The sequence below is a fragment of the Monodelphis domestica genome, chromosome 7 (assembly GCF_027887165.1).
Source record: "Monodelphis domestica isolate mMonDom1 chromosome 7, mMonDom1.pri, whole genome shotgun sequence".
NCBI classification, from domain to species: domain Eukaryota; kingdom Metazoa; phylum Chordata; class Mammalia; order Didelphimorphia; family Didelphidae; genus Monodelphis; species Monodelphis domestica.
The window spans coordinates 219581193-219595302 of NC_077233.1; the positions used below are offsets into that span (position 1 = coordinate 219581193).

The window sequence follows — 14110 nt, forward strand, 5'->3', positions numbered from 1 at the left end:
ATCCATGACACAAGAAAGGCTAAGACTTCCTGTACTAGATTATCTTTAGATCTCTTCTAGTTTTTTTTAACCCTTACCTTCCATCTTAGAATCAATACTGTGGATTGGTTGGAAGAGTGGTAAGGGTTAGGCACAGGGGTTAAGTGACTTGCCCAGGGTCACACAACTAGGAAGTGTGTGAGGCCAGATTTGAACCCAGGATCTCTTGTCTCTAGACATGGCTCTCAATCCTCTGAGCCACCCAGCTGCCCCCTCTCTTCCAGTTTTTATATTCTATGATTATCTCTGCTTTCTTAGTTCCCTCCCCATTCCTCGGGGGACTGGGACCTCGTTTCTCAGCTCTGGTTATTTTTTTTCAGTCTGCCCTTGTGCCCATTGCCATCTGGGTTGGCACCAGTGGGTTAAACAACATACTAGAACTAGAGAGTTAGTCTTTCGAATCCCATGACTTCTACTGGTCTGGTTGGCCACCTTAGCCAAGTTTCTTAATGTTTCTGGTCTCTTCATCTGTCAAATGAGAATAATGAGGCCAACCCATCTTCCCAGGGAGTCCCTAGAGAATGACTACAGAGAGTTTGGCAACCCTTCACACACTGTGGTAATAAGCAGGGAGTCTTGCTGGGCATCATACTAAGTATTTCTGTCTGAACTCACCAAACAAGTCTGGGTCCCAAACAAGGATAGCAAAGCAAAGCTGGCCAGTGACATCTCTGCTTAAAAGGAGGGGACAAGGGATTTGGATGCCAGGATGGGGGAAAGTAGAAGCCACCAGGAAAGAAAAGCTCCTCTTCCTGTCTCAAACTAGGATCCTATCTGTGCCAGATGTGGTCCTTTCTCCCCTTTGGAAAGACTGAGATGGGTGTATCTCTGGAGCATGCAAGGACCAAGGCTTGGGGGCCTTAGGAGAGAGGCTCATTAGAGCTATTGCCTTGGCTAGGATTGAATCATTTACTTCTGGTGTAGCCCCCCATAGAAGCCCCCCAGCTTCCAGTCTCAGCTTTCCCAGTACAACACCCACTCAGCCCTGGTGGTTAGTGGAATAACGATGGGGTTGTTTTCCCTTTCCTGTCATCCTTCACTCTGATGAGCCCTCAGAAATGTAAATACATTCCGACTCTGGTTTCCAAACTCTGGTTCAGAAGGCTGCTGCTAAAAATAGCAGCTCACAACCAGCAGCATCTTCAATCACCCTCATTGATTTACCTTCCCTTCCAGGCTGGCCTGGACCAGCCCAGGGCTTGAAGCCAAGAATGTTGCTCTCTCTCTGTCTTCTGTGTGGGGGGACTCAGAAGAGAGAAGGGGCAGGAATGGGGAAGGAATCTGGGCTCGAAGACTTTACCCTTTTGGCTGCCCTGCCCCAAGACTCACCCAGTTTATCCTCTATGCATTAGGAGGATTTATTTCCCCATCTCAACTGGGCAGGAGGTAGTGTGGGAATGGAAGCCAGTTCCATCTTATAAGGGGATTAAATCCATTCCATTTCCTAATGGGAGAATGTCAGCATTTCAGTTTTTAAAAACTACTCTGCCCAAGTCTCAGAGGCCTTGGTTAGATCTGACTCCTTGTGAACAGAAGGATCACCAGGTCTTGGTCAATCACAAGTTTGATATGAATGGACAGTGTGCCCCAAAAGTCAGGCCAGCCTTAGGCTATAGCCTAAGTACATAGTACATACATTAGTAATGTGGTAGTTAAAAGAAGGAATGGTCTGCCATGCTGTTCTGGGTCTTCATCAGTCCCAATCTGGAGAATTGTGGTCAATTCCAGGAAACACATTTTCATAGAAACATCAATGGCCAGAGGAAGGCAACCAGCTTGGTAAGGGGTCTTGAAGCTCTATCACAGAAGACATGACTAGAAGAGGGAAGACTAGAATTTTGAATATCATGTGAATGAGACTAATCTGGCATCAACCCAGAGGGAAAGGCTAGGACCAATGGGTAGAAAAATTCCAGGGTATCAGGGTATCCTCAATAAAAGGAAAAATATCCTAAAAATTAGGGTCAGGTGATACAGTAGGTAGAGCACTGAGCCTGGAGTCAGGAAGATCTGAGTTTGAATTCTACCTCAGATATTTCCTACTTGTGGGACCCTAGGTAAATCACCTAACCTCCATCTGCCTCAAGCTTCTCATCTATAAAATGGGGATAATAATAGCATTTCCTCCCAGGATGGTGGTGAGGATCAAATGAGATAACATTTATAAAATGCTTTGCAAAAAAGTTCTTTATGGGGGCACCTGGGTGGCTCAGTGGGTTGAGAGCCAGGCCTAGAGACGGGAGGTCCTGGGTTCAAATCAGGCCTCAGACACTTCCTAGCTGTGTGACTTTGGGCAAGTCACTTGACCCCCCATTGCCTAGCTCTTACCACTCTTCTGCCTTGGAATCAATACAAATACAATACAAAGTATTGATTCCAAGATGGAAGGTAAGGGTTCAAAAAAAAGTTCCTTATATAAATGCTAGTTATTATTTTAAGCTATTGATACTATCTCCATCTGTAAAATGGAGACAATAAATAATATAAGATGTTTGTAAAACACCTTGCCAATATTAAAGTAATTTGTCCTGGGTCATAGAGCTACCAAGAATCTAGAGGGTCTATTACAAATATTAATAATATGGAAATAGGTCTTGATCAATGATACATGTAAAACCCAGTGGAACTGTGTGTCAGCTTTGGGAAGGGGGGAGGAGGGGCAGAAAAGAACATGAATCATGGAACCATGGAAAAATATTCTAAATAAATAAATTAATAAATACATTTTTAAAAATTAAAAAAAAAAAAAGAATCTAGAGGGAAGGGTGGCTCAGTGGATGGAGAGCCAGGCCTAGAGGTGGGAGGTCCTGGGTTCAAATTTGGCCTCAGACACTTCCCAGCTGTGTGACCCTGGGCAAGTCACTTGACCCCCATTGCCTAGCCCTTACTGCTCTTCAGCCTTGGAACCAATACGCAGTATTGATTCTAAGACAGAAGGTAAAGGTTTATCTAATAAAAACAAATAAAAGGATCTAAGGGCAGATTTGAATCCAGGTCTTCCTGAATCCAAGCCCTGCACTCCATCTTCTGTGCTGCCTAGAAACCCCTATACATATTCACTATTGCTTTTAGAGCTGCCCCAAACAGACTAGACTGCCTCAAAGAAAGAGTGAGCTCCCTGTTACTGAACTAAAGTTCAGAGTCCAGATACCTGTCTCAGAGGGCTGGGTTTACAGAATAGATTTTCTGCTCTTGGGAAGAAGATCAGACAAAACGTTTTTTAACATCCCCTTTTAAAAATACAGGGCCAACGTGTATATGACATTTTCAGGTTTGCTAAGCACTTTCTCTTCTTATTCTGGGATGCTTTGAGGTAACATGAAACACTGAGGTGTAAGCTAGAATCTGGAGGCTGGAGATCCAGACTCCTTTCTCTTTCTGGAAGAAAGTTCAGCCCACAGTGGACAGAGTAAGCTTCTTAAAACACTTCCCTGCTCTAGAACCTCCCAAACTTGTGGCCTTTGGCATCCTCTGCCTGTCCTTCAAGGCTCTTAGAGGGCCCTGTGGACCTGCTCTCCCTCTCTTACCGTTACTTTTTGTTCCTGCTGATACAAACCCTTCATTCTGGTCAAATAGGACGATTTCCTGATGCCTATCTGGGTTGTGTTTTTCCCCTTCTAGATTTCTGCTTATTCGCTTCCCTCTGCCTGAAATGCCTTTCTCCAGTCAGATGACCTGAGTTCAAATCTTGGTTATGTCATTTAATCCCTTGATTAAATAGCAGAACCCTGGGCAAGTTCCTTCACCTTTGTCCCCTCAGTTTCCTCACCCATAGAACAGGGATCATGATAGCACCCAGAGTTGTTGGGAAGACTCAGTGAAATAATATTTATTAAATGCTTGGCACCGTGCCTGGCCTAGAGGAGGCGATTAACAAATGTTTATTCCCTTCCCCTTCCCTTCTTTGGAATCAGGACCCCAAACAAGTAACCCTCAGCCTCCTGGAGTTTGGGGGGACCTTGGCCAGCCTAGAGGAGTGTTTTGGGATTACGGTCTGCCATAGGAGCTCTGGTCCTCCTGGATGCCCCACAAGAGAGGAGGGAGCACAGAGGCTCAGGACAGCCTAACCCCATTCCTAAAAAAAAGCTCCTTCTTTCTGTCTTAGCGAAGCTTAGGCAAGGGCTAGGCAATGGGGTTTAGGCTGGCTTCCTCAGTTTCCTTACTCATAACAGGACAGTCTCTCACTGAGTGTCCTCACACCCGTGCCTTTGACACAGGTGACCATTTTGATTTACAGTAGAGTACTTACTACCAGGGATGGGAAGAACCTCACAGTCACATCAAGATAATGGTATTAGTTCAATTTCTGCTTTTCTTTAAAAAAGTTTTTAATTATGAATGTTAGCATCAAAGATTCCCAGGCATATATAAAATAAGGAATAATTCTCACCTAAAACCTGTATTATTTTACAAAGGAGAACCACATAGATGCACAGAAACTAACAAATATTTGGTTAGTATATTTTATCCCAAATTAGACTCAATGTATATGTTAGCATTCTACTGATTTTTATATGATTCCATAAATCTTACTATAGTTTCTTTGATACCTCTCCCCCCTCCCTCCTTCTGTCTCCCTCTCTCTTTCCCTCACCCCTTTTTACTTCTCTCCCTTTTCTCCCTCTTTCTTTCTCTCTCACCTCTCTCTCCCTCCCTCTCTCTCCATTTTCCTCCCTTTTTCTTCCTTTCTTTCCCTCCCTCTTTATCCCTTTCTTTTTCTCTTCCCTCTTTCCCTCCTTCTTTCTCTCTCTCCTTCCTTCTTTCCCTCATCCTTTTTCTCCCTTTCTCTTCCCCTCCCTCTTTCCCTTCCCCTCTCTTTTTCTCCCTTTCTCTTTCCCTCTTTCTCTCTCCACCTTCCCTCTTTCTCTCCCTCCTCCCATATATGTAACACATTTACATATATACATATACACACATGTGTATATTTGTAGGACTACATAGTCATATATAAATACATATAATCTGCCTCAACTAGATGAATGTGTCACTATTAATATTTATCCTTTGTTAGAAATTTTTACATTTTCTTGCCAGTATAAATAAACCAGCTAGTAGTATTTTTGCATTAAAAAAAGTCCCCTAGACATCTTCTTCCTCTACTTTCTTGTACAACTATGAGCAAGTTTACTTTCTTCCTCTCCGAGTTCTGGTTTTCTGCAGATTACATCGATCTTCAGTACTTTTCCCAGCTCCAAATTATATGATCCTTTGCCCTGTTCCCCCATGTTGCTAGTTATCCTTTTGTGATTTTCTTGGTATTTGTGGTAAGGAGATTTCAGCTGGATATTTGCTGTAAGGTGCGAAGAAGAGAGAAATAACATTATGAGAAGCAGCCTGATACCCCGGCTCTGGAGTCAGGGGACTTGGGGCCAAAATCCTGCATCTGGTGCTTTCGGTCCAAGGGACCTAGGCCAATTCTAGGTCTCATCAGGAAAAAGAAGAGATTGGACTAGATTGTTTCCAAGGGCCCTTCTGGATCTAGGCCTGAGAATCTATGAGGTGCCTTATGCCTCATTCCTCTGACTCAGACAGAGAGGGTTCACATAGGATGGATTAGAGGAAATAATAAGGGGGAAATGGACTGATTGGGATGGTATAGGAATTTTGCTGGGACCGGTGGGGCTGATTGTTAAATTTTCAAGGTAAACATTTATACTTCTATCAGCAAACATTATAAATCAGGGCTTGATTTATGATTTTGTTGATTTCTGAACTTAGAAAGTGATGGGGAAAATGTTAATAATGTCGATTAAATTTAAAAGCATGTTGTGGGTACTCCTACCTTCCCACTACCCCCCCCCCCCCCGGCCAGTTGTTCAACATTTGGGTGGTCTACTGAGATGGGTAGACAAGAAGTCCTGGGAAGCAGAGGGAGCCGATTCCTCATCTTTATGAACATTTTGGGGTAGAAAAATTAGACTATGGCAAATTAACATAGGCACAACCTTTGTCAGTCTGAGGCCCCTTGATAAGTTGGTGAGAGGAGAACAAGGACTTCAGGTGGCTTCTTGGTACACCCCAGGGAACATCTACCTGGGGTCCAGATGTGAAAAGGGTAACTGCCAGGGCAAAGCTTGGGGAAGACAGCAAGGAATGCTCTTCTGTTCCTATTCCCCCCAAACACAAATATCTCCTGGAGCCTTCTCTCCCGAAGTTAGTTTATTGCTTTTGTTTAGACATGTCTAGATAAAGATGTGTTTCCTTTCCCAACAGAATGCAAACTTCTTGAAGGCAGACCGGTTCCCTCATCCTTGTATACCCAGCACAGTGTCTGGTAGGCACATAGTAGGTGATTAATATTTGTTTACTGAATGAGACTACCCAACTCCCCCCAGGTTCAAGCCAGTGTCTGCTAATTTTCATCTTTTCCCCAATGGATATGGGGCCACAGGCAGAAGTTTGAGGTTCTCAGTGTGTGTGGATGTAGAAGGTCACATTAATAGTAACCCCCAGACCAAATCAGTTTGGAGATCTTGTTCCTTTTGGGAAGTCAAGCGAGACCTGGTTGAGTCCCTTGTGTTAGAACAAATCTTTTGATTCTCTTCTTCCCCATAATATTTATTTTTATTACACACACACACACACACACACACTCAAAGTGACTTTACCCTGTTTGCCCTCCTCTTTTGAATGGCTAGCCCCTTTCTCACCCATCGGAGGTCACTTTTCTCAGGCCATGATTTAGGAGGGAAGACAGGAGGCTCCCCAATCTCCCCTTTCCCTTACCCTCATGCCACCTAAAAGACTGATCATCTACCTAGATCCCCTAGAGAAACACACAGGCAGGTGTCTGGTCCCTCAGGGCTCCATTAGGCCAAGCCTGACCAGGGAAGAGGCCCCAAATCAGTGGGAGTGGGATGGATCCCTTCTACTTTTGTGGTGGGCAGGAGTTCCTAAGGAAGGGTTTCCTTTCATCCTTTCCTTCTCACTTCTTCCTCTGAATCAGGGTAAAGATTATTGTCTGTGTGTTGGAATGGAAAGAGCTTTGGATCTGGACTGAGGCTGAAAACTTAGGTTTCTATCCTGTCTCTGATACGGGCCCGGAAGAGAAAGATTTCTCTTCCCCGTCCCCCTCTTTTCTCCTCGGATACCCCCTCTTCCCCTTTCTGTGTGATGCTCTCTTTGGGTGTATGCATTTGTATCCCCAGTGCTTATCAGACAAAGATGGCGCACGGCTCATGTTGTGTTTAGTCATTCAGTTAGGTCTGATCTTCAGGACCCCATGCACCATATTGTTCATGGAGTTTTCTTGGCAGAGATACTGGAATGCTTCACCATTTCCTTCTTCATTGGATTAAGGAGAGTGACTTGCCATGGGTCACATAGCTAGTGGGGGTGTGGGTTTGGATTTGAACTCAGGTCTCCCTTCCTCACACATCCAATTACACACACTATGACCCTCTCCCTCTCACACACACACTCCAGGGAACATAGACTTAGGGCTGCTAGAGACCTTAGGGGTCTTCTAGTCTAACCTCACTTTATAGATGAGGAGCCTTTAGAGGAAACTTCTTCAGACTGAGTAAGTGTGAGTTCAAGAGATGTCCCTACATCTCAACTCAAAGAATCACACAGATGACAAGAGGCAAGATTGGAACCGAGATCCTCTGACTCCTATTGCTATTGACCGTGCTGGAACTGGAATCTGTTCTACTAAGGTAGGCATCACAAGGAGCCCCAGAAGGAGCTGGAGCCTTATTTAATTTGCATCCTTTTCACCAAGTCTCCTTTTAGCTTTGGTCTAGAGGCCACCACTTCTGCTGGCCATTCTCCAGTCTCCAGCTAATACTGAATTGAAGGGCCCTAAAGAGACCAGTAGACACCCTTTTTGTCTCTCCCATTAGAATGGAAGCTCCTTGAGGGCAGGAAATGCCTTTCATTTTTCTTGTACTTGTAGATCTTCCCAACAACTCTCCAGAATGTCACTGGGTACAAGGAATCAGGATCACGGTGTGAACTCAGGAGGACCTGAGTTCAAAACTGATCTCAGACACTTCCTACCTGTGTGACTGGGCAAGTCACTGAATCCCAAATGCCTAGCCCTTACCACTCTTCAGTCTAGGCTGACAGAAAGGGTTAAAAAAGTGCTATTGGGGGGGGGGGCAGCTGGGTGACTCAGTAGATTGAAAGCCAGGTCTAGAGATGGGAAGTTCTGGGTTCAAACTTGACCTCAGACACTTCCTAGCAGTGTGACCCTGGGCAAGTCACTTAACCCCCATTGCCTAGCCCTTACCACTCTTCCGCCTTGGAACCAATACACAGTATTGACTCTAAGGCAGAAGGTAAAGGTTTTAAGAAAAAGTGCTATTGGAATATGTGAGTTGAATGGGGGTTAAGCTGCCCCCTCCTTCTCTCCTTCCTTCCTTCCTTCCCCTTCTCTGTCACGAGCCATTGCCAGCCTGGTGCATGTGGGGGTACTGTGTCCCTGGGAAATGCCCAAGTCTTACTTGGGAGCCCCAGTTCACCCTCTTTAGAGGTTAAATTTCTAGAATCCCATGAAAACAAAATTTCCCATCAATCCCTCCTCTGGTTTGTGTCACCAGCATCCAAGCTAGGCAGGTTCTGGAGGGGAGGAAGCATTGCAACCTGGGAGGGATGCCCAGGTATTTTTAGGGAGTGGAGGAGATGGACACACCTCCCTTCTAAGTTTTGACCTAGCTTGAACTCTTTCAGTTCAGAGATGGGGGCCGAAGTAGGGGCCCCTCCTCCCATTGCTCATTCTCCGACAGCCCTTCCCCCAACACGCTCCATCCTTTCTGGCTTTCACACCCCATTCCTTCTCACACCCATCCTCTTCCACCCCCAGTCACACTCATATCTCTACTTTCCATCTCACATCCTCTCTCAAACTCACACTCACTTACACTCTGAAGTATATTCTCTCCCAATCACACGGACCTTCTCCTGCCTGATTTTTCCTCCTTACCCCACCTGATCCATTTCCTCACCCACACACAGATTCTCTCACATTCCCTCAGATGAAATGGAAGAAAGCGTTGGCTCCTTTCCATTTCCCATCACCAACCTCACCCCCAAAGAAAGAGACTCCCACCCTTCCTCCAAGAAATGGGGGAGAAAAAAAAACCAAGACCTTTTTCTAAAATCCATGATTAAAACCTGGTACAAACAGGTAGGTTTTGTGTGTCTTTTTTTTTTAGTAGACATACTTTTTTTTCTCTTTCTTGTTTTACAGCAAACATTGCAAATATAGAAATATTTTTTCTCTGTACAATATAACGACTACGGATTACAATGTGGGGTAGGGTTGGGCCAAATGGGAGCTCTGGCTGGCTTCTAGCCACAAGCTCTTGGCCCCTGGCCGTGCCCTCCCCCCTCCCCCAAAATGCCAGCAGATGCTACTTCTCAGCTGACCTCAGAGTCCCACCTGAAAGATTCCCATCCCCTCCGAAGCCCTCCCCAAACAACTGCTGTTTCTTCAGGCTTCTCGGATTCCTTTCCTCTTTGTTTTCCACATTTTTGGTTGACTCTGGAAGAGGGAGGAGGAGAACGATGGAGACGGACTGGACACAGAGAATCCACAAAAAAACCACGGACTGAGAATCATGCGATGCAACAGCGGACTGGCCAGATCATAAACCTCTCCCCCTCACACTCACTATTTTTATATCTTTTTTTAAGTACTTTTTTTTTCTTTAAAAAAATGAGAAAAAAAAGAGAAAGAAAAATCCCCACCCACCCCCACCCCTGAGCCACAGTTTTCTGAAGTCCCTTGTGTGTTTGTGTCTGTATGTGTGTAGGATGTATATGTGTGTGTGTGTATGTGTGAGTGTGTGTTCAGATTCAGTGCAAACTCACAAAGGTGAGACCATCTCTAGATAGATTATGCCACCATCCATCATATTTTCTTTATTTTGTTGTAGTTATTGTTCTCGATTATCCCTCCCCTTCCTTCTCTTGCCACCTGTTGGGGATCAGGGGGTAAAAGGAAAGGAGGGGTGTGATTCTTTTTTAAAACTGTGCGTGTGTGTGTGTGTGTGTGTGTGTGTATGTGTGTGTGTGTGTGTGTGTGTGTTGTTTTTAAAGACAGTCTCTGGGTTAAAAATAGCTGCTGCGGATTTCGTTTCCTTTTGGTCCAATGAGCATCACGAGTTTTAGAAGGCAGAGGGGAGGACAGAGGAGGGACAGGGGTTAGAAGAGGAGGACTCAGGACTTGTGCTGTGCAGACACCCCCTTCCAGTAGTCTAAGATGTCGTGGAGATCCTCGTCTTTGGCAAACTGGACCTTTTTGCGCAGGGCGTGGCCGGCCGCCATGTATTCCTCCTCATCTTTATGGCGCTTGCGGTTCAGTTTAAAGCGCTCCCAGATGCTCTGAGAGGGCTTGCAGGTGTACTCGGGGCTCGAGGAGTAGCTCAGGTTGTGGTACTGGGGAGAGAGCTGGGAGTAGGCGAGGTCCCTGGGACGGGGTCTGGTCAGAGGTTCCAGGATGGAAGGCTTGCGGCCGCCCAGGCCGTCGTGGGGCGGTGGTGGCAGCGGCTCTCCCTGGTGAGAGCCCGGGTATGAGTGGCGGTGCTCGCCGTACTGCCGGATCTTCTCGGCTTCGGCCCGGAGGATGGCAGCCGCCGGGGTCACAGTGAGGATGGTGTCCGCCGTGGGAGATGTCTTCTCGATGTACTTGGCCTCCGTCTTGTGGGCGGAGGAGCCCTCGGAGCGGAAGGAGCGGGGGCTTCGGACAGAGCCGCTGGACGATGTGCTGGAGCGCTTGGGGGGGCCCTCCATGCTGTGGTGTCGCTGCAGCGGGTGGCTGTAGCTGTCCTTGTAGACGGGGGACAGAAAGCCATGCTTGCCGGGGATCTGCTCAGACAGGAGCACCAGCTGGGGCTCGGCTGTGGACACGGCGCCAGACTTGACTGCCTGGAAGGACGTCGACTCGGACTTGAGGGCATCGATGCAGTTGTTGATGATCTGGTTGACCTTGTCCACCTCCTTGGCGATGGTGGAGATCTCGGCCACTGAGCTCTGCGTGTCTGGCGGCAGGGCGAGCTCGCACTCTCTCCTCTCCTGCTGCTCAGCCGTCCGGACCTCCATGTAGTTCCCTTTGGTGGCCTTGGGGGTCTCGCTGCTCTCAAGCAGCTTGTACTGCTCCACCTCGCCCGCCGAGGGGAGGTAGGGGATGCGGGTGATGGCGTCGGCGCCCAGCACGGGCCCCTGGGACAGCTGGGCGATGGCTGGCGTCTCCAGCTCGGGCCCGTACTTGAGCTCGATGATGGTCTTCTTGACGCCACCCGCCGCCTTCTTGTGCTTCTCCTCCTGGCGCCGCCTCTTGCGCAGGCAGTAGTAGACGGCGCCCAGGACGACGACCATCCCGAAGAGGCAGCCCAGGATGGTCATGATGTAGTGGGTGGCGGTGGAGGGGCTGGGCACGGGCCCCGGTGACGGCGGCGGCTTGCTGGGGCAGATGGTGAGGCAGGTGTGGTTGTAGCGCAGCGGGTGGCCCAGCGACACCACGCAGTATGTGTAGTTGGTGTGGGTGATCAGGTTGGACAGCTCGATCTCCTCCCGCTCCTTGTGCAGGCTAGTGATGTCCGAGGAGAAGCCGTTCTCGAACTGCGCCAGCACGTACATCTTGCGGAAGGGGGTGGGCAGCTGCACGCCCAGCGTGGCCGAGTTGTGCGTCAGGTGCTTCACCCAGATGTTGGGCCGGACCTCGGACTTGGTGGCGGGCGTGTGGAAGGCCACCAGGGTGGTGGTGCCGTCGCCGGAGAAGCACTCGTCCTCGGCGCATGGGCCTTCGGGAGGCGGCGTGGTGGGCGGGTAGCGTGCGGGCACGAAGCGGGCGCCCACCGTGTATGAGCCGTCCGTGCACAGGCTGGACAGCATGCTCAGGGCATTGCGGTAGCCGGTCCGGCCCTGGCCCAGCAGGAAGTAACCCGAGTAGTCGGGCGGCGACTCGCACTGCATGCGGTCGTAGGTGCGCGTCATGTTGGTGAAGTCAGCCAGCCACTTGAGGAAGCCGAGCAGTTCGCAGGAGCAGTAGAAGGGGTTGCTGTAGAGCTCGCAGATGGACAGCTTGCTGAGCCCCGTGAAGGTGCCGCTGTCCAGCCGCTGGATGCGGTTCATGGACAGGTCGATGTTCATGATGTTGGGGCACTCCCAGAAGGCCGTGGCGGTGACTGTCTCGATGAGGTTGGCCTGCAGGTACAGGTACTCCAGCTTGCTCAGGCCGCGCAGGATGCCCTCGGTCAGGTTCCTCAGCCGGTTGTAGCCCAGCTGCAGCACTTGCAGGTTGAACTGGCCTGAGAAGGCGCCGTCCTCGATGTAGGTGATCTCATTCTTGGTCAGGTTGAGGTACGTCAGGTTCCCGAAGCGGCTCAGCGAGGCGTACTGGACGCTCTTGATCTTGTTCTCGTTGAGCCGCAGATCCACGATGGTGTTGTTGATCTGCTGCGGGATGGACTCGTAGGGGGGCTGGTTCTGGCTGCAGATGGCCAGCCACACGAAGCCCTTGTCGCCTTCGATGAGCCAGCAGTCGGCCCGCGCCAGCCCCCCGGCGTACAGCAAGGATGCGGCGGCCACACACACGCACAGCGCCCCCCACCTGCAACCTGCCATCTGGAAGCACCACCCTGAGGCAGATTCCTGGTGAGGCTGCAAGAAAGGGGGGAGAGGGGGGCAGGGGGTGCTGGCTATGGGGAGAAGCTCTCGATTTAAAAGGCCACCTCTCGCATGATCCAAAGGGTGGCACAGTGTGTTAGGGGGTGAGGGGCAGCGGCTCTCTGTCCAGCCTGTGGGGATGGGGAGGGGGGAGAGGCAGGAAAGGAAATTCAGTGATGTCCTGTCCCGTCAGGCATGGTCTCAGGCTGGGCAGAGGGCTGTGGCGTCCAGTGGGGAGAACCCTCCCTGGCGAAGTCTCCAGTTACTTTTTGCCACTCCTGGTCTCTCGGCTGAGGTCCATTTCCATATCAGCTTGAACTTCTTCCTCCATCTGCCTAACGTCCTGGCTCCCCCTCTCAGCTCTTCTTTGGGTCAGTCGCTTCTCCTGAAATAGAGAGTACAGGCAGGATTATATGTCTATTCATTGGACAACTGACCAATGAGTATTTTCTTTAAAAATCTTTTCCCTTCCATCTTAGAATTAATATTGTGTACTGGTTCTAAGGCAGGAGAGCTGTAAGGGCTAGTCAATGGGGATTAAATGATTTGCCCAGGGTCACTAGCTAATGAGTATTTTTAAAATGTCTACTGAGGACTCAGTTAATTGTTCAGTGCTACTAGGCACATAAATAAAACATGGGTCCATTCCCTACCCTCAGAGGGATCAGAGAATCATAGAACTAGAACTAGGAGAGACCTTAGAGACAATCAGGTCCAATTCCCTCCATTTTACAGAAGAAGAAACTGAGGCAGAGAACAGTGAAGTAACTTGCTGGAGCTAATAAATATCTGAGCCAGAATTTGATTCTATGTTTCCCTGATTGCTAGTCTAATGCCTCATCCATTGGGTTATCATTGAGTCGTTTCAGTGGTATCAGATTCTTGGTGATCCCTTTTAGGGATTTTCTTGGCCAAGATACTGGAATGGTTTGCCATTTCCTTTTCCAGCTCTGATGAGGACATGGACAGGGATGAGGGATTCACAGATGAAGATGCTGAGGCCAACAAGGTTAAGTGACTTATCCTGAGTCACATAACTAGTATCTGAGCAAGAGGTTTTCAAATAAAGGTTAAATGTGTGTTGTACGAGTTCAGAGGAGAGGGGGATCATTTTGAGATGAGGCAGTTAAGGCAAGAGGCAAAGGGTTGGGAGAAGCATAGAGGTGGGCATAAGGGAAAGGGAACTAGTAAGAGCCTTTGGTCCATGAGCATAGAAGCTAGGCGCTAGAAGGAAGGGTAGGGAAGGGTTATTCTGATATGTGGGATGCAAAGGTCTGGCCTCACCAAGGGTCTGGAGTGGGTTATCAGGAGCTTTGCTACTAGTTCCAGGACTTAATGACCTTTGGCAAGTCATCTGGAAAAAGATATTGGTCTTGGAAAAATATATTGAAGCCCCTTTAAACTCTCGATTTCTCACCTTGTCTGCCTCAGCCATGTAGCGAGTGAGAGAAAGATATGC

General features: G+C 48.5%; 1 protein-coding gene and 1 long non-coding RNA gene across 7 annotated transcripts in view; one reads left to right on the top strand and one right to left on the bottom strand.

Moving 5' to 3' along the window:
• Positions 1–14110, top strand: part of LOC103104847 (uncharacterized) — an 89896-nt gene that overhangs the window by 50317 nt on the left and 25469 nt on the right. The window lies entirely within an intron of this gene.
• Positions 9145–14110, bottom strand: part of ELFN1 (extracellular leucine rich repeat and fibronectin type III domain containing 1) — a 225445-nt gene continuing 220479 nt past the window's right edge. For all 6 annotated transcript variants that reach the window (XM_056806491.1, XM_056806490.1, XM_056806489.1 and 3 more), the window contains one exon: positions 9145–13036. In XM_056806491.1, coding sequence (XP_056662469.1) covers positions 10204–12609 — 2406 coding nt within the window. In that variant the 5' untranslated portion in view covers positions 12610–13036 and the 3' untranslated portion in view covers positions 9145–10203. The remainder of the gene's footprint in view (positions 13037–14110) is intronic.